Below are 20119 nucleotides of genomic sequence, written 5' to 3'. Positions count from 1 at the left end.
TGCCTAGTGCCAAACGAAACTTCTGTCATCTCCCCTTTTCCCCCATGGGAGCAGCTCCTGTCTTTGCTTTACTGTATGTAATACATTACAACAGCCAAAACGTCCTCCTGCTTTTGTAATGTACAGTAGCATGCAGTAAGCTTAGTAGTCAGGACCATGAGGGAGGGGAGAATGTCTGCAGACACTGCCGGGCTAAGAGGCCAGAGCAGACCAGGAAGTAATCCATTGCAAATGGTTTCCGTTTGTTTCCGTTCCGACTGCGCTATTGTTTCCGCCAGAAAAATGGAAACCCTTATTGAACGGAGACAAACGGAAACCATTTGCAACGAAAGCACTACCATAGCAATCAATGGTAATGAAAACAGAAGCTATGGTTTCCGTTTGCCTTTCTGTTCATGGGTTCCTCTGACAGAAAGGTCTAGCGGAACCCATGAAAGGAAGTGTGACGCTGATGGGAACAGGCCCTTATTATGTTGGAATGTCTATCAGTTGCATGTTATTTATTCCTTTAAAGCTTCCCATCCACACATATCTTTTCTATAGGCTTTCACTAGACACTGATGGATATTGATCTGTTCACATGTGCATTAGACAAATTCCATTTGGAGCCTCCATCGGCGATGTCGACACATTTGAAAAACATAATTCACAATGCAGGTGTGAACTCAGCCTAAGTTCCTTCTCCGTTTTCACATTTGACCGTACTGTGTTTTGTTGTATAACATTTAAACTATTAACAAATACTGAATTACTGAAGAAAAAAAAAAAGAAAAATTTAGATTTGTGCTTAGCACTTGTAGTGTAAGTCTGAGTTTTGGTAAAGGTAAAACTTCCTACTCCTTTCTGCACTTATATGACTACGTTTGATACTTTAACAAATGTATTTCTACTTTTTCTTACTAATGGCAGCACCATATGTAAGAGCTGACTCCCATGTCAAATTGGCTTTATGCGTACATGTAAATAAGGTAGCCCTGATATTCCTGCTGATTTAGCCTAACAAAAGAAAAAAGCTAGGATGAAAAAACCTGCAGAAAAAAAATTGTGTATATGTACTCAGAAATCAAGATTTAATATGGACTTACTTGTGGTAATGTTGGATAAGCAATAGGAATGATCTGTTTTTGGTTTTCTGACAGAATGATGACATCATCAATAGCCCACTGATCATATCCTTCTCCTGAGAATACAGGCTGCCACCAGCGGAAACGGGTACAGGGTGTTTTTGCTGCACTAGGAAGCTCAAGATATACAAACCTAATAAAATACATAAGATGAGCAAATATTTTACACTTAGCTATGTCAGGAGCAAAATTAACCCAACAGCGTCCACAAGGAAGCATCCTCTACAATATCAAGAAAGTGATGACACATTAGAGAAGCCATTTCTCATTTTATTTATTTCAGAAACCGTTCCCAATGCCAAATAAACTTAATCAAAAACATAAATCACGAAGAAATCAACTGAACTTCATTTTCACAGTACTTTATTCATAAACAAGAAGAAAGAATAACTAGTACTTACTTAGGTTTTGTAAAGTCAGAGAAATACATTTCCGCCAGCAGATGCCAATTGATGCCTCCATTGTTACTATACTGCAGTAACACTCCTTCTTCCCTACTATCTGCTTTATTACAGGATGGGCTTTCTCCTCCAATTTGTATATAAAACTGTATAAAATCAACCAACGTTGTCTCCATTTCCCAGCTAACCAGCTGTCTTCTGCCATCCTTTAAAAGAAAAGGAAATGTTCTAAAATGCACAAATGTATCAATCTAGAGCAGGGGTGCACAACCTGCAGTCTGCAAAGCTGTTCTGTGCTTCCCCAAGTGGCACTGTGTGTCTGGCACTGTTATAGGGGGCACTGTGTGGCTGGCACTGTTCAGGGGGCACTGTGTAAATTGCACTGTTGTAGGGGACACTGTGAGGCTGTATGAGACCTAATTTATGCAACTTAAAGGAGCAATCCAGGCAAAACTGTCACTGTGTTATGCTTAGCACAGGCTTAGGGGGAAGTGCATGACTGGTATTCACTCTTTGGTGCCCTTTGAATTCCTCTGCATTCACCACGCCTCTCAGGCCCTGAATTAGGCATGATGAAGAACATCAGTTTTACCCTGAGTGATCCTCCAGAGAGGAGGAGACAAGGTGGAGACGTGGCCACGCATACATGCTCTTTTCTCCATTATAGTTAATGGGACTTGCAAGATGCTTAGCTGTCTCTGTGTTTTCCCAGAAATGGGAGTCCCAAATGGCCCCACCTGCCAAGTTTTATCACGGCCCTTGGCAGCGGTACAATCTGACAATGTGGCCCTCGGACCAGAAAAGATGTGAACCCCCGGACTTGCACCTACCTCCAGAACGGGGCCCGCTAAACCTTGTTCAGCCGCTCGGTATTGAGGCTGAACCAGGTGAATTCCGACCATAAAAAAGGTTATATGGTCGTGAGTTACGAAAACAGCATAGCTCTCCCATAGAACTAAATGGTAGTTACGGAAATATTCGTAACTGCCATTCAATACTATCGGAGTTACGGAAACAGCATAGCTCAAGGAGCTACACTGTTTTCTTAACTCCCCACCATATAACCAGGAAGTGGCCGGGATGAAGCGGGAGCACAGAGCGGCAGAACAGGGTTTAGGTGGGACCCGCATCTATCTCACATTTATGACACATCCTGTGGATATGTCATACTTGTCCTTCATGGGAAAACCCCTTTAAGTTTTATAATCAGAAGCCAGATGGCAATGGCAGGTAGTTCATTTTGTGAGCACATAAAGCATATGTCCACATTTTTATATGTCACAAATTATAAATTATATATAGAATGCGTCTTTGCAAAAAGTTCTTTGCTGGCTCAATTTCAGAACTTGCTGTATATATTTTCATTCTGGGAAGAATAGTCTTTACATCAGGCATTCTCCATATCTGTAGTATTAAAAACTCCCACTAAGTTATCTTGAAAATGGCTTATAAAAACATACATAAAATATGTGAGAAAGCTGCATATCGTTTTATGATACAGTGATATTACATAAAATCATAAAACCTGTTTTAAGCCTCCTCCTGAGCTGTTAATTGAGATAAAACAGAAAAACCACGGCGCCACCTTGCGCAGATCAGTCGGTAAAGGTGAGACAATGATGCCGTATTACAGGTATTATGCTCACCTAAGTAAAGGTTTTAACAGGCATATAAGAAATCCACAGTGCTGCTGCCAGATCCGATTCGGCATCCAATAGGGACCGCTTTAGGAGGAGAGTTTATGCAGGAGAAAAGAGGATCATTCCAAGGGCGCTGCTGTGTGGTGATAAGGATATGAGTGAAGTACGGAGATAATCGTAATAAAAGGAGTTTATTCGAATGAGTGGCTACGCGTTTCGACGATGAACAATCGTCTTCATCAGGCCATATGCACAGTACATTAAACACGTCTTATATACCATCATGGTTCATAAAATGACACGAGTGAAAAAACCGCCAAATCTGCAAAGGTCAAGGTGCGTTCGTGACGTCACACCCGGCTTTTTACCTCTGGAACCAATCACAACATGGATCAGTGAAAAGTTATACATGTTCGGTATAGCACTCATACACAGTAAGTTTATTACAAGGGAGAGCTAAAAGATATTTATAAAATAATGTCGACATATGAGTAATCAGAAACAAAAATGAAAACATGCCAAAATAAAAGGATAAAAAAACACAATACGTGGAAGTTAAAAAACTGAGCTACAAACCAGTAGGTTGTTAGGTGGCGAACGAAGGACGCCGGGACGCTAACTTGGTAACCAGGACAACCTGGCCGAGAACATTGCCTGATGAAGACGATTGTTCATCGTCGAAACGCGTAGCCACTCATTCGAATAAACTCCTTTTATTACGATTATCTCCGTACTTCACTCATATCCTTATCACCACACAGCAGCGCCCTTGGAATGATCCTCTTTTCTCCTGCATAAACTCTCCTGAGCTGTTAATGACCTCCTGTATCTGTGACCACGGTATCTATACACACAAAAGGCACAATATCTGTGGTCACCAGTATCGGCAGTTATAAACTAGTGTTTCCAATACAAACTCCGGGGTGGCTCATGGCAACTCTGCAAAGTTATCTTATTTCCAGAAAAAGTTAAGTAATTTTGCAAATAATTTACTTTATTTATCTTGAACTGATCCAAAGGTAAAGCCTGTCACGGCAAACAGGTTAACGCAGTTCCATTGAAATGTGTGCTAATAACCTAAAATGTATTAAAGTATTATAAATATGGCAGTAATGCAGTGTATGATTACATTAATATTTAAACTTTACATATGTATTTTAGTGTTCGGAGGGGATTGGATCTTTCTTTTCTTTGCATTCTGCATTAACGTTTTTACAGATTAGCACCTGCAAGTTTGTTTCATAATGTTAGGTGGGGCTGACAAATTTAGGATTTTAGGCTATGTTCACACTGCATTTTGCCTGTATGTTTAAAGTATGTGTCAGAACAGTTCTCGGCACACATGTAAAATGTACTCTTAGGCTCCCATTAGGCCTTAGTCACACGAACGTGTGCGTTTTGCGCATGTTGCAGCTCCGTGTGTCATCAGTGAATGGTGCGTGGCTGCATGATTTTCACGCATATGCCATCCTTATGACACGCGGATTTGCTGTTTAGAAAAAGAAATGAAGGAAGTGCTTTTATTTTTTCCTTCATTTCTTTATCTACTGTTGCGCGAATCACGCACGACACATGGAAGTGCTTCCGTGTGCCGTGCGCTATTTTCACGCTCCCATTGATTTCAATGGGTACGTGATGCGCGAAAAACAGCCAAGTATAGGACATGTCGTGAGTTTTACGCAGCGGACATACGCTGCGTGAAAATCACGGACTGTCTGAACGGCCCCATTGACTAACATAGGTCAGTGCAACATTAAACACGTTCGTGTAAATAAGGCCTAATACTGAGGGTTCTTTTGGCCTCCGTCGGGCGCTATAAGATGGGGATAATATTTATTTTTCAGGATAGAATAGCATAGTTAACTACACTATTATATTCAGAGGCATTTAGTAAAAAAAACGTATAGTTAAACGTATATATTTTTTCACTTAGTAGCCTTTGGGTGACAGATGCCACTGTAAGGAATCGGGAAGCTCCAGTGACGTAACTGTCCATGTATAGACAGTTATATCACTGGAGATTCTTGTACAGGGCCGCAGGCAGCACTATGAGGGTATGTTCACACGGCCAAATTACGGACGTTAATTCGGGTGTTTTACGCCTGGAATTACGTCCGAAATTACGGCTTGAATGTGTTGACAAACATCTGCCCATTGAAAGCAATGGGCTGACGTTTGTCTGTTCATACGAGGCGTATATTTACGCGTCGCTGTCAAAAGACGGCGCGTAAATAGACTCCCGCGCCAAAGAAGTGTCCTGTCACTTCTTGGGACGTAATTGGAGCCGTTATTCATTGACTCCAATGAAAAGCAGCGCCAATTACGTCCGTAATGGACGCGGTGTTCAAGCGCCTGCACATGCCGTTACGGCTGAAATGACTGGGTTGTTTTCTCCTGAAAACAGCCCCGTAATTTCGGCCGTAACGGATGTGCACGTGTGAACATACCCTCACATGAATACTAGCGCCAGTAGGAGGGGGAAACACGAGATGAAGTTGTCAAGCTGCTCATACTGGTCCCTGTGCAGACATCTGAGGTATGTGTGCCCAGGAGCGCACTCACCTCTTCCGCTGTCCTCGTCCATGCCCACCGCACTACAACCACCCTGCGCCAGAAGGAGTCAGGTGACTCCCCTCTCTTGGTTTCCTCGGCCCCATTCTTGTGACCACCCCTCAATCCAACAACGATCTACCCCACACCCACCTGCATGGCTGTCCGTGCTGTCATGTGTGAGGGCGGAACTGTTAGGCTGGGTTCACACAACCTATTTTCAGATGTAAACGAGGCGTATTATGCCTCGTTTTACGTCTGAAAATAGGGCTACAATACGTCGGCAAACATCTGCCCATTCATTTGAATGGGTTTGCCGACATACTGTGCAGACGACCTGTCATTTACGCGTCGTCATTTGACAGCTGTCAAACGACGACGCGTAAAATGACTGCCTCGGCAAAGAAGTGCAGGACACTTCTTTGAAACGTAATTTGAGCCGTTCTTCATTGAAGTCAATGAAGAGCAGCTCAAGATTTACGAGTGTCAAAGACGCCTCGCATAATGCGAGGAGGAGCTTTTACGTCTGAAAGGACGCAGCTGTTTTCTCCTGAAAACAGTCTGTCTTTTCAGACGTAAAAGACAGTTCACGTGTGCACATACCCTTAGGCTGGGTTCACACGACCTATTTTCAGGCGTAAACGAGGCGTTTTACGCCTCGAATTATGCCTGAAAACACAGCTCAAATACGTCGGCAAACAACTGCCCATTAATTTCAATGGGTTTGCCGATGTACTGTGCCGACGACCTGTCATTTTATGCGTCGCTGTCAAAAGACGGCGCGTAAAATGACAGCGTCGTCAAAGAAGTGCAGGACACTTCTTGGGACGTAATTTGAGCCGTTTTTCATTGACTTCAATGAAGAACAGCTCCAAATTACGTCCGTAATTGACGCCTCGCAAAATGCGAGTACGAGCAGTTACGTCTTTGTCCAGGGAACCTACGTCACTGGAGCTTTCCTGGAATATCCCCAATGTTGTAACTGTCCATATATGGGCAAGGGAATGTTGCTGGAGGAATCAAGAGAGGGGAGTCACCTGACTCACTCTGGTGCAGGGAAGTTGAAGTGCAGGCAGCATGGCCGAGGATGGCAGGGGAGGTGAGTGCGCTTCCGGGCGCTCATTCCTCAGAGGTCTAAGTAGGGACCATTATAAGGCAGCAGCTTGCCAACTTCCCTTTGTATTTCCCCCTCCTCCCAGTGCTGGGATTAATGTCATAGCGCTGGTTGCGGCTATGTGCAGGAAGCTCAAGTGATATAACTGTTCATATAACTGACAAAAATGCAGTGTGACCATAGCCTTAGACCAGATGCAATATCAAGGTCTGGAAGCACTTGACAAGCAGTAACTATAAGGGTATGTTCACACGGCCAAATTTCAGACGTATACGAGGCGTATTATGCCTCCTTTTACGTCTGAAAATAGGGCTACAATACGTCGGCAAACATCTGCCCATTCATTTGAATGGGTTTGCCGACGTACTGTGCAGACGACCTGTTATTTACGCGTCGTCGTTTGACAGCTGTCAAACGACGACGCGTAAAAATACAGCCTCGTCAAAAGAAGTGCAGGACACTTCTTTGGACGTTTTTGGAGCTGTTTTCTCATAGACTCCAATGAAAACAGCTCCAAAAACGGACGTAAAAAACGCCGCGAAAACGCAGCGAAAAATGCGAGTTGGTAAAAAAACGTCTGAAAAGCAGGGTCTGTTTTCCCTTGAAAACAGCTCTGGATTTTCAGACGTTTTTGTTGACTACGTGGGAACATACCCTAATATGTTAAGTATTTATCAGACTAGAAAATGGTACAAATGTTAACTACAAGAGCCTTGAATTGTGAAATGGCAAAGTTCAATCAACTAAGTGAAGCATCAGTCTAGACTTAGATTGAGTACTGTTAAATAAAGATACATCAACAATATGGGAGTTCATGAATATCATAATATGTTCATACCCTCTTATTTTATTAGTAATCAATGCAGGTAGCCAAATTTTTCTTGCAATTGTATAATAATATCTGTTAAAATAAATGATAAACTAAAAGTTCTATTCCATTCACCATTTCTGTTGAACCTTCTTGTGTAATATACCGAATATATGCATGTCTATGCAAAGGAGAATTTAAAATGTTCCCATTCCAGTTTCCAGAACCCTTTAGGGGAAAGTCCTAAGAATCCTGGCACTGAATTTTTGCTTTATACAGCCGGGAATTAGTTATTTGGCAGGGTATTATACATATTGTTGGCCTTACATGAAAGATGCAGGTTTTGTTATGCATGAGGTTTGAAGATCAGACAGATCTGTCTCTTAGTAATGACATCTTTGTGGTCTGCACAGACTCTCCAAAAATATTACTGTATTGTACAAAAAAGGCATTATGTACAACTATTGCTGGCATAATGTTTGTACAAATAATATAAAAACATATTTACAGGGAATATTGTCTACCTAAAAAACAAGCACAAAGAAAGCATTATAGTTATAGCCCATCGGGAGATTGATTTACGAAATAATATATGTGCAGACACCTTTCAAGTATTATTTTTAACACTTGATATCAACTATTCATGGTGAGATTCTTAAAGCCTGTGTGAGCATGTGATGGACAGACACAAAGAAAGTTACTGCAGATGCTCTGTATATTTTGGCTGCATTAAGAAATACAAAGTTACAATGTTTCAGCACGAATTTAACCGAAGAATGATGCATAGCACACATATATATATATATATATATATATATATATATATATATAGACACAAAGTAAACAAAAAAATAAAATACAGGCATTTAACAATACATATATTCTTATTCAATTCTACACCGTGTTCCAAATTATTATGCAAATGTTATTTTTCGCTGATTTTCCTAAATAGTCGATGCAAATGACAGTCAGTATAATCTTCAAGCCATCAACCGTTGGAGTATAATGCAAATTTTATTGAACAAATCTCCTAACGATAACAGATTTTTTTTTAGAAGTAAAAAACTCAAAATGCACTGTTTCAAATTATTATGTACAACAGAGATCAAAACATTTAAAAGGTTGTAAAGAGAACTAAAATGGTAATTTGTTGAATTTGCAGCATCAGGAGGTCATATTTACAGAAATCAAAAGCTCTTTCAATAAAAAAAAACGTAACAGGCGAAGTTACATGTTAACATAGGACCCCTTCTTTGATATCACCTTCACAATTCTTGCATCCATTGAATTTGTGAGTATTTGGACAGTTTCTGCTTGAATATCTTTGCAGGATGTCAGAATAGCCTCCCAGAGCTTCTGTTTTGATGTGAACTGCCTCCCACCCTCATAGATATTTTGCTTGAGGATGCCCCAAAGGTTCTCAATAGGGTTGAGGTCAGGGGAACATGGGGGCCATACCATGAGTTTCTCTCCTTTTATGCCCATAGCAGCCAATGACACAGAGGTATTCTTTGCATTCTTTGCAGCATGAGATGGTGCATTGTCATGCATGAAGATAATTTTGCTACGGAAGGCACGGTTCTTCTTTTTGTACCACGGTTGAAAGCGGTCAGTCATAAACTCTACGTACTTTGCAGAGGTCATTTTCACACCGTCAGGGACCCTAAAGGGGCCTACCAGCTCTCTCCCCATGATTCCAGCCCAAAACATGACTCCGCCACCTCCTTGCTGACGTCGCAGCCTTGTTGGGACATGGTGGCCATTCACCAACCATCCGCTACTCCATCCATCTGGACCATCCAGGGTTGCACGGCACTCATCAGTAAACAACACGGTTTGAAAATTAGTCTTCATGTATTTCTGAGCCCACTGCAACCGTTTCTGCTTGTGAGCATTGTTTAGGGGTGGACGAATAATAGCTTTATGAACATTTGCAAACCTCTGGAGGATCCTACACCTTGAGGTTCGCGGGACTCCAGAGGCACCAGCTGCTTCAAATACCTGTTTGCTGCTTTGCAATGGCATTTTAGCAGCTGCTCTCCTAATCCTATTAATTTGTCTGGCAGAAACCTTCCTCATTATTCCTTTATCTGAACGAACCCGTCTGTGCTCTGAATCAGCCACAAATCTTTTCACAGTACGATGATCACGCTTACGTTTTCTTGAAATATCCAATGTTTTCATACCTTGTCCAAGGTATTGCACTATTTCACACTTTTCGGTAGCAGAGAGATCCTTTTTCTTTCCCATATTGCTTGAAACCTGTGGCCTGCTTAATAATGTGGAACGTCCTTCTTAAGTAGTTTTCCTTTGATTGGGCACACCTGGCAAACTAATTATCACAGGTGTCTGAGATTGATTACAATGATCCAAAGAGCCCTAAGACACAATACCATCCATGAGTTTAATTGAAAAACTAATAATTAAATGTTTATGGCACTTAAATCCAATGTGCATAATAATTTGGAACACGGTGTAGTATATTGTTAGTAATATCTATGAAATTTTAAGAAGAAACTGCTTTGCACTGCTCTTTTGTATATATAATCTGTGGCACTTACTGAGCCCATCTGTAACTGTTGTTTTGTATACCTAGCTTTCTTTGTACCAGTACCACTGTTAATGGACCCATTCACTTTCATTGAACGCGGACACCTTTCCGTAGCGCTACGGATGGGTGTCCGTGCGTTGAAATGTTCCGAAAATTATGGAACATGTCCGTTCTTTTGCATTTTGCGGGCCGTGCTCCCATACTTTGTATGGGAGCATGGCCCGAAAATGCGGGTGGCAGTTGGCGTGGGGCCTTATACTGTATAGTTAAATAGTACAATTCAAAAAAGACACATGCCCATCAAGTTTAATTATGTAATGCATCATTTTATAACACTATTTGGGGTATTAAAATCACATTTTCGTTTTATTCTCAATGCAAAGAATATCATGTTATTATAGAGTTATTCCAACCTAAGACATTTATGAAATATCCACAGGATATGCCATAAATGTTTGATTGATATAGGTACTAGCTCTGGGACCCACACCTATCTCCAGAACAAGGGTCATCTGACCTCCGTCCCACCTGGTGAGGCAGCTGTCAGCACTTGACTTCAGTTTGCAGATTGAGGGCCTCAAATATAGAGAGGTCCAAAGGAAGGCATGTTGAGTGGTGGGGTGACAATCCGGGGCTTATAGGCAGAGCCACAAAGAAAAGAAACCTCAGAAGTTGCATGGTATTTAATCAAAGGGGCTAAATGATTCTTGTCTTCTTCAATCTCAATCCAGAGATATAAGTACAGCAAATGAAAATTTGCAACATTCTAAATAAAAGGCATTTCAAATCAATGTAATTTTAGTTAGAATTTTGTGCAAGAATTTCAGAAATAGACGCCTACCGCAATATCTAAATATGAACCCACGTGGACAAAAAAAGTATTAAATACTCGCCAAATAACAAACGTTAAGACCCCCAAGATTGTTTTAATTAAGGGGCTGTGGTGGTCTTCAGAATGCGGTGATCCATCAGCCTCTCTCAGCTTCACTTGCGAAAGATTCCGTTTGTCTATAGACTATAATTGGATGTCAGCAGTACATTTTTACATGAATTATATAAAGGCTATATATTTGATCATTTTATGCCTCAACGTACATGTAAGGGAGCTATAAAATTCATTTTGTTTTAAAAAGGCATTGCTTTATTTTACACAAAGGATATAATTCAAAACCCTAGTTTTATCATACAAAGTAATACTCCACCTTCTTATATTTCCTCCATATTGCTCAAAAATTCTCCAACTGGAACTTATGTGAAAACTAAGAGGCAATTTGTAGAACAGATCATAAGTTGCCACAGAATTCTCAATTCTACTGGAGAAAAACCAATTGCGCTATTGGGATCTGTCTTGTTTTTACCCTGAGACAGCCTTGTACTTTAGCAGCTTCTAAACTCAACTTTTTAGATAAAATAACGGACGTCATTATAACTTATTCCACTCATATACCACTATACACTCATTTATTCTCACATCTGCTATGTTGTTATGCTTTTAATTTTGTGGCCAATAAAATAATACCTTGGAGAAGTACAGAGATGATCCTGATGAAATAATTCCACAGCCTTCTTCAGGCTTAACAATTTCTCCTCCAACCACTTCCTGCCAGTCTGTTTCCCAGCCATTTAGTCCTTCAAAGTCTGACATTACAGTGGATGGGAGGGAATTTTCAGGAAGACATTGAGAACCCTGATACCCAGAATCACACCTGTAAACAAATAATCAAACAAAATGCAGTATGTTGTTTTATTAAAATATCTATAAACCTGCTTAATTGGCTGATGGAGATACCCATACACACAGGATTGGCCAAGTTAGACAGTAAATTTAACCTTTAGCATTAGCAGAGGGCAATCATCAAATAGACAGGTTTTCCTTCAGATATTTAAATTTTTTAGATGTCAATAGGACCAAAACACAAAAGGTGAGTAATCACACAAATGTGCAAAAGTTTGGAATCACTTTGGGAAGACTTGATAGTATGTTGTTTGATCAAGGTACCATTATATCAGATCTATATCAATACATTGACAATGACAAAGCTTCTATTAAGTTCAAACTTTTAACTCTATTAAACAATTATCCATGTGTAGCTTTGCAAATATTCAGAATTCTAGTTGTCAGTTATTTAAAGGGTAACTAAACTTTCAACAAACTTCTGACATGTCATAGTGACATGTCAGAAGTTTTGATCGGTGGGGATCCGAGCACTGAGACCCCCACCGATCGCTAAAACGAAGTGGCAGAAGCTCTCGAATGAGCACTGAGCCGCTTGGTGTCTGATTGACTCAATAGAATGTCGTACACCATTACATCGGCTTTCCGATCGCTTTTGTCACTTTGTTTCAGAAATCGGTGGGGGTCTCAGTGCTCAGACCCCCACCGATCAAAGCTTCTGACATGTCACTATGATATATATCCAGCTCTCTTTTCTGCACCAAATAGATTTTGCATAGCTAAGAGGTACGCATTAGACTGTTGTACGGCTGCAGGATGAAATTTGTTCTAATCAGGCTATAATAATAATAATCTTTATTTATATAGCGCCAACCTATTCCACAGCACTTTACAATTCAGAGGGTACATGTCAGATTAGGGAATGTTATAGGCCTGTCTGAAAAGATGTGTTTTTAGGGCACGCTTAAAACTGTGACTGTTGGGAACTAATCTGTCAGGTGTAGTGCATTCCAGAGAACTGCTGCCGCACAAGAAAAGACTTGGAGACGGGAGTGGGAGATTCTGATTATTGAGGATGTTAATCTTATATCGTTGGTAGAATGTGCAGCATGGGTAGGGTGGTAGACAGAATTGAAAGGAGAGTGGAGAGCTTTCTGGGTGAGAGTAATAAGTTAAATGTTATTCTAAAGTGAATGGGCAACCAGTGCAGTGACTGGCACAGAGTAGAGGCAGTTAGTCAGAAAGATGAGCCTGGCTGCTGCATTAAGAGTTGATTTTAGAGGGGAGAGTTTAGTCAGAAGAGGGCCGATTAGTAATGAGTTACAGTAGTCAAGACAAGAATGAATTTAATGCAAAAATAAGAATTATTTTCTGTTACCACAGAGTCTGGAGATGTTTTTGAGGTGCAGATGGCATGACTGTGCAAGTTATTGAGTATAAGGAGTGAAAGAAAGATCTGAGTCAAACACAACCCCAGCGGCAACAGTGACATGCTGATCACAGGGTATCCTACTGTTAAAACCCCCAGCAATCAGCTTTAATTTGTGGGGGAACCAGCCAAAAAGAATTCAGTTCCTCATGCCTTACAACGTCAGATGAAACAAAGCATTACACCACACTCTGAATCAATGGGCTGTGTATTGCCTGATCCGGGAGGCTCTCTGTAGCCACTCTCCACTTTGACTAATAGATGAGGATCCTGTACACGGGGAACCCTATATGCCAACTCAGAAATCCCTAAAAGGGTATTTGAACATTGTTTTCCTAAAACAGGCAACCCCTTTAAGCTGCTAAATCAGTACAAAACAATACAATATTTTGAGCATCTACACTACTGTGCATATATTTGGTATCACTAAGGAATATCTTTCTCTATAAAAAATTTTTTTAGCATATATATTGAAGGTACCATTCAATTTATTGCAATCATATATTTATAATCTGTTATTCAAATATGATTGTAAAGTTAAACTCAAAAATGGCCAAAACAACAAAGCTGTCTTAATAGACACTTCGGCCTATTCAACTAAATAAAGACTACTCCATGTGGCAGATTGCCAAGGAGCTTAATATTTCATGGGACTGTGGATGAGTGGAAAACAGTGTTATGGATGAATGAGCCTAAGATGTTTGGGCCAAAGACAAGAACATATGTTATCAAATGATGAGGGAGTGCATAACGTGGCAGTGGAATCTAATGGTATGGGGCTGTTTGTTGTGATGCTGGTAATTTGGTGCATGGAGTGGCCATAGCTCCTGGCAGCACGCACGCCTACGGGCTCATATTGTTGGACGCATCTAGAAATAAAACATTGCCCAATTGACAACCACTTTAATGGTTAAAGGAAGGATGTAAATGTACCTGCAAATTCCTTGGTCACACCAGCCATGTCCACTGCACATATTAGGGCATTGTTGTCCAATGTAAATATTGTCCAAAGCCCATTCATCTTCCGATGTATAATATCGTTGGCTCCAGCGGAAACGAGTTGCACTGGACCTTAAAATAGTACAATGTTCTATAAATATCTAAATATTACTGTATTTACACTTGGTATTAAACATTCATCTTTACAACTAAGAAATATTTACTTTATATGAACCTTCTAGAAAGAATAATTTTCTATAAAAAAGTTTTTATTATTGGTATGTAACACCCTTAGTTTGGTAACAATCCCGATAACATTATATTGCAGAACTAGTATTTAAAGAGGCTCTGTCACCACATTATAAGTGCCCTATCTCCTACATAAGGAGACCGGCGCTATAATGTAGGTGACAGTAATGCTTTTTATTTAAAAAAACGGTCTGTTTTCACCACTTTATTAGCGATTTTAGATTTATTCTAATGAGTTGCTTAATGCCCAAGTGGAGAGGAGTGCATGAAGCTGATTGGTCAGCGTCATACACTCCTCTGTACAATGCCCACTTGGTCTAAAGTAAAAACACGCCCACTTGGGCATTAAGCAACTCATTAGCATAAATCTAAAATCGCTAATAAAGTGGTGATTGTTTTTTTTAAATAAAAAGCATTACTGTCACCTACATTATAGCGCCGATCTCCTTATGTAGGAGATAGGGCACTTATAATGTGGTGACAGAGCCTCTTTAATGGAGTTTTCCCATGAGGGACATTTATGACATATCCGCAGGATATGTAATAAATGTCAGAGAGATGCGGGTCCCACCTCTGGGACCCGCACCTATCTCTAGAACGTGGCCCCTAAACCCCATTCCAGCTCTGTGTGTGTCGGCTAATTTCCGACTATGAAGGTAAAAAAAGCGTAGCTCGCTGAGCTACGCTGTTTTTGTAAGCCCCATAGAACTGTATGGTAGTTATGGAAACAGTGTAGCTCGCATGCTACTCTGCTTCCGTAAATGCTATTCACTACTATTGGAGTTACGGAAACAGCATAGCTCAGCGGGCGATTCACAGGTATTGCAGCCTTTTCTCTCATTGAAGTGAATAAGAGAATAAGGCTGCAATACCTGTGAATCGCCGCTACGTGTGTCGACAATTCACAGTGAGCAAGAAGAAATAAAGGGGAAGCAGCACTCGTTTGACTGCTACACCCCCTTCAAAACAGCCGATTGATGGGGACCCCGACCCTTCAGCTATTGATGGCCTATCCTGAGGACAGGCCATCAATTTTTACTGGCAGGAAAACCCCTTTAAGGTGGAGATATGTTCCATCCCATATCCAAAAGTCATGCCATGCTTATATATGTGAGTAAACTTGAAAGAAAGCAGAAGGCACGGTAAAACTGATATTGCCAGGAAATATTTAAACAAAGACTTCAATCTTAAAGCTTGAGTTTACTGCATTAACTTACCAGGTCTTTTGTGGCAAAGGCAATGTTATTCTTCTCCAATGAGTAAATTCACTTGAATGATAGATGCTTGCTGAGGTGAACTCCTGGCAGCTGGGCATACTTGGCAGACATTCCTGGAAAACAAAGTATTTTCAATTGAAATATGTGTTTCTAAATAAAGCAACTATTGTATTCATTTAATATTTAAATATTAACAATTAAAGGTATAGCAAACTGAAAAACTGTAATAACTGAAAATATGGCTAGAGGGAACAGAGCTACATGCCCAGTCATTTTGCATGTAACATTTTCTGAAATGTATTATATAGTCTGTATATGAGGCTGATGCGAACAAATAACACAGTTTCTTTATGATCATATTAAATCATATGCATTATTGCTTACAACCAGGATACACAAGGGACTGAACCTGAAGGACGGAGCTTGCCACAAAGAGAAAAAACATAGCTCTTAAGTTTTAATGGTGCCATCCAAATATTTTCAATAATTGTGTGTCGCTGAAAGTGTAGGAACCATTATTAAGATATAAAAAACATCAAAACCTCTCTGGCTGAAATTGTTGTTTACTGATTGAATTGTGTTCATTATTATCCTTTTATCGAGAAAACACCTGGTAGTGTGGCAAAACTAATTAAGTGGCAGGCTTTCTGCTCAGCACTCAGCCATCAGGACCAATTTGAGATAACACAGGCACAATGGGACCAAATACTGTATTCATTCCTCTGTACGGAAAACCCACTGCTGAAAGCTTCACTGCAAATGTTTTTACCAGATAATCAGAGGTCCACCAGAAAGTTCACTCTATAAATCATACACTAACATAAAACACACATTTACATATCTTCATATCTTTGAGCGGATTACCATTTTTGATGTATTCCTGAGTCAAATTAACACAGAAAAATGAAAACATTTAATTTGCGCTGTCTGTAGAATGACTAAAGACCGCTGTATGGAGTGTTCTACATTTTAGTTTTTGTTATGAAGCTCTAATAAGCGCAGGATTTGGTCTCATTTCCCCTACTAGACTACATCAGAAGGAGAAAAGAAGAAAATAAGATCCTATAAAGATATGTTCCCACAGTCCGGATACACTGTGGAATTTCCGCAATGGAATTCTGTGTGGAAATTCAGCAGCATTAAGGTTTAATTCAGATGAACATGTGTTAAATCGGCCGTGCAGGACCCTTTTTCACGGATCCCTCATAGACTTGAGTCTATTGAGGGATCCGTGAAAATTGTCAAAAATAGGATATGTCCTATTTTTTCATGGGCCCTTCACACGGTCCATTAAAACAGCTGTGTGAACAGCCCCATAGAAAGACATGCAACCTTGTGACGGCCGTTAAAAAAAAAACGGCCATCACACGGACGATTTCAACATTCGTGTGAATAAGGCTGAGGGTTGAAACAACGGCCATCACATGGACCTATGTAATTCAATGTGGCCGTTCCCACAGCCTTTGTTTCAATTGACCGTGTGAAGGGTTCGTTAAAAAATAGAACAGGTCCTATTTTTTTGCATTTCACGCATCACTCCATAGACTCTAGCCTATGGGGGATGTGTGATAACGCATCCCGCAGGGGTGCAGCACGGATGCACCCCGGACGTGAAAAATGGCAGGGTGTATTCACATGGTGCGGTTGCATTTTTTCTTGCCGCCATTCGCGGTTTTGCAATTAGCACAGAAATCTTGGCAAATCACAGAAAAAAGTATGCGTGCTGTTGTGCTGCATTTTTTGCCGAGCAGCTCTTGACCGCACCGAAAAAACATGCGTTTTTCTGCGATTTGCCACGATTTCCGTGCAAAATGAAAGAACGTGTGATTACACCCTTTGGGTATGTTCACACGGCCTATTGTCAGCCGTTTTTCGGGCCGTTAATGTCCCAAAAAACAGCTGAAAATACGTAGGCTGAACGCCTCCAAACATCTGCCCATTGATTTCAATGGGAAAAACAGCGTTCTGTTCCCACAGGGTGTTTTGTACGCGGCCCTTTTTAAAAATGACGCGTAAAAAAACAATCCGTAAAAAACAAGTGCATGTCACATCTTGAACCGTTTTTGCAGACGTTTTTCATTGGGTCAACAGAAAAACAGCTCCAAAAACGGCCGTAAAAAACGCATTAAAAACGGCTGCAAATCAGAGGGTGTTTTCCCTTGAAAACAGCTCAGTTTTTTGTTAAGCGTGTGAACATACTCTCACAGTAGCAGCAAAGTGGATGAGATTTTTGCACATCTCCACCACATACTGCAAAAAAAAAAGCTAAAATTTGTACGGAAATCTGCGCTCTGTATTCTGTTCGGAAATGCTGTGTTTGGCGCGACTTGAATGGGGAGAGTAAATTCCGCACTAAAATACGCAAGTTTTGATGTGTTTTGAGCAAAGTTAGGCCTTATTCACACGGACGTGTCCGTTTTGCGCGCGCAAAAAACGCTGCGTTTTGCGCGTGCAAAAGGTCCGTGTGTCATCAGCATATGATGCGTGGCTGCGTGATTTTCGCGCAGCCGGCATCATGATGACACAAACAGAAAAGCACGTGGTGCTTTTCTGTTTTCATTCATTCATTCATTTATTTTACTACTGGAGCTCGCATCATGCACGGCACCCGGAAGTGCTTCCGTGTGCCGAGCGCGATTTGCACGCACCCATTGACTTCAATGGGTGCCTGCTGCGCGAAACACGGCCAAATATAGGACATGTTGTGAGTTTCACGCAGCGCACATATGCTGCATGAAATTCACTGACAGTCTGAATGGCCCCATTCATTAAGATAGGTCCGTGCGACGCGCGTGAAAATCACGTTCGTGTGAATAAGGCCTTATGCAGCAGAAACACTGCAGATGCACATAAAGTTTGCTACATTCAATGCTTCACCCACTTAGGGCACATTCAGACGTGGCGGAATTGCTGTGGAATTCTGCTGCGGACAGTCCGCAGTAGAAATCCCTAGCAGACAGTTTGTCCATTGGTTTCCAAACCTTTTTAGTTATCTTCGTGCAGACGTTGCGGAAAACTCTGCTGCGGACCATAGGCTGCGGTGCGGAATTTTCAGTCCGCAGCCTACACTGTCTGTTGCGGAGAAGAAGCGGAATTTTACTGCGTATTTCAGCCTTTGCAATGCAAAAACTGAAATCTGTGGCAAGTCCGCTGTGTTTTCTGCAACGTCTGAATTACCTGTCAAATATGCAAATGTTGGTGCAGATTCGTTGCGTAATTGCCCCAAATCTGCACCAACATTTGTAGCAGAAAAATTCTGCCACGTCTGAATGTGCCCTAAATCCGCAGGTAAAACTGCTGCAGAAAATTTTCAGTGTTTCCACAGAAATATGCCCAACAAAACAATTTTCTGTGGATTCATGTGACGGATTTTTCTGCGTTTTATATGAGATTCCACAGCAGATTTTGGCCTTGTTCAAACAGTTCAAATTTGCTGCAGATTTTAAGTTTTTTTTTTTTAAATCAAAACCAGGAACGGAACCCAAACAGAAGAAATCTATAAAGGAAGGCATTAAAGTGTCTACGCTCCTGGATTCAATTCCGGTTTTGGCTTAAAAAATAAATGCAAAATCTGCATCAAATCCGCACTGTGTGAACAAGGCCTAAGGCCGGGTTCCCACGTAGCATAAACGCTGTGGAATTTCCGCAACGGAATTCTGAGCGGAAATTCCGCAGCATTTACAGTAGCAGCAAAGTGGATGAGATTTAGAAAATCTCATGCCCACACTGCGGAAAAAAAACGCAGCAAAAACGTTAATAACATGACCTGCGGTGCGGAATTTAAATCTACAGCATGTCAATTTATGCTGCATTTTAGTTGATTTTCCGTTGCAGGTTTTCCCCATTAACTTCAATGGGGATGCAAAACCCACAACAGAAAGCCAAGTGTTGCGACTTTTGCGGCATATTCGCAATGATTACGCTGCAAAAATCACAACTACGGGGAAAAAAAACAAAACATACTGTACTTACCCAGTAGTTTGTGTTTCTTCGTCCAGCCCCGTCTCTTGGGATTACGTTGCATCCCATGTGACTGCTGTAGCCAATCACAGGCTGCAGCAGTCACATGGGCTGCATCATCATCCAGGGAGGCTGGACCGGACTGCAAAGGAGGGACGAGTCGCCATAGCAACGGCCTAGGTAAGTTTGAGCGTTTTTTACTGCTGCTTTCCGCAGAAAATTTTTCGGATGGAATGTATGGCGGATTCCAAGTCGGACACGCTGCGTGATTTTTACGTAGCGCATCTCCGTGGGAACCCGGCCTAAGGGTCAACACGCAAAAGATTTTCTTGCATAAATTTTCTGGAAAATCATTTTCATTCATCTGAATGGGTTTTTTTCAGCAGCAGGTGTATGGATTTCAGATCTTCAGTCGCAGAAAATTTCTGCAAAAACATTTGGTAAATATTTTTATGCTGATTT

General features: G+C 41.0%; 1 protein-coding gene across 4 annotated transcripts in view; it reads right to left on the bottom strand.

The window, feature by feature from the left end:
* Positions 1–20119, bottom strand: part of RELN (reelin) — a 749731-nt gene that overhangs the window by 182095 nt on the left and 547517 nt on the right. For all 4 annotated transcript variants that reach the window (XM_075857310.1, XM_075857311.1, XM_075857308.1 and 1 more), the window contains exons 22-26: positions 15698–15810; positions 14226–14363; positions 11708–11894; positions 1526–1731; positions 1086–1257 (exon numbers count right to left, since the gene is read on the bottom strand). In XM_075857310.1, the coding sequence (XP_075713425.1) occupies positions 1086–1257; positions 1526–1731; positions 11708–11894; positions 14226–14363; positions 15698–15810 (816 nt within the window). The remainder of the gene's footprint in view (positions 1–1085; positions 1258–1525; positions 1732–11707; positions 11895–14225; positions 14364–15697; positions 15811–20119) is intronic.

Source organism: Rhinoderma darwinii, chromosome 3 (assembly GCF_050947455.1).
Source record: "Rhinoderma darwinii isolate aRhiDar2 chromosome 3, aRhiDar2.hap1, whole genome shotgun sequence".
In the NCBI taxonomy this organism is placed as follows: Eukaryota; Metazoa; Chordata; class Amphibia; order Anura; family Rhinodermatidae; genus Rhinoderma; species Rhinoderma darwinii.
The sequence above is the reverse complement of the archived record's forward strand: the minus strand, read 5'-3'. Positions and strand labels throughout refer to the sequence as shown.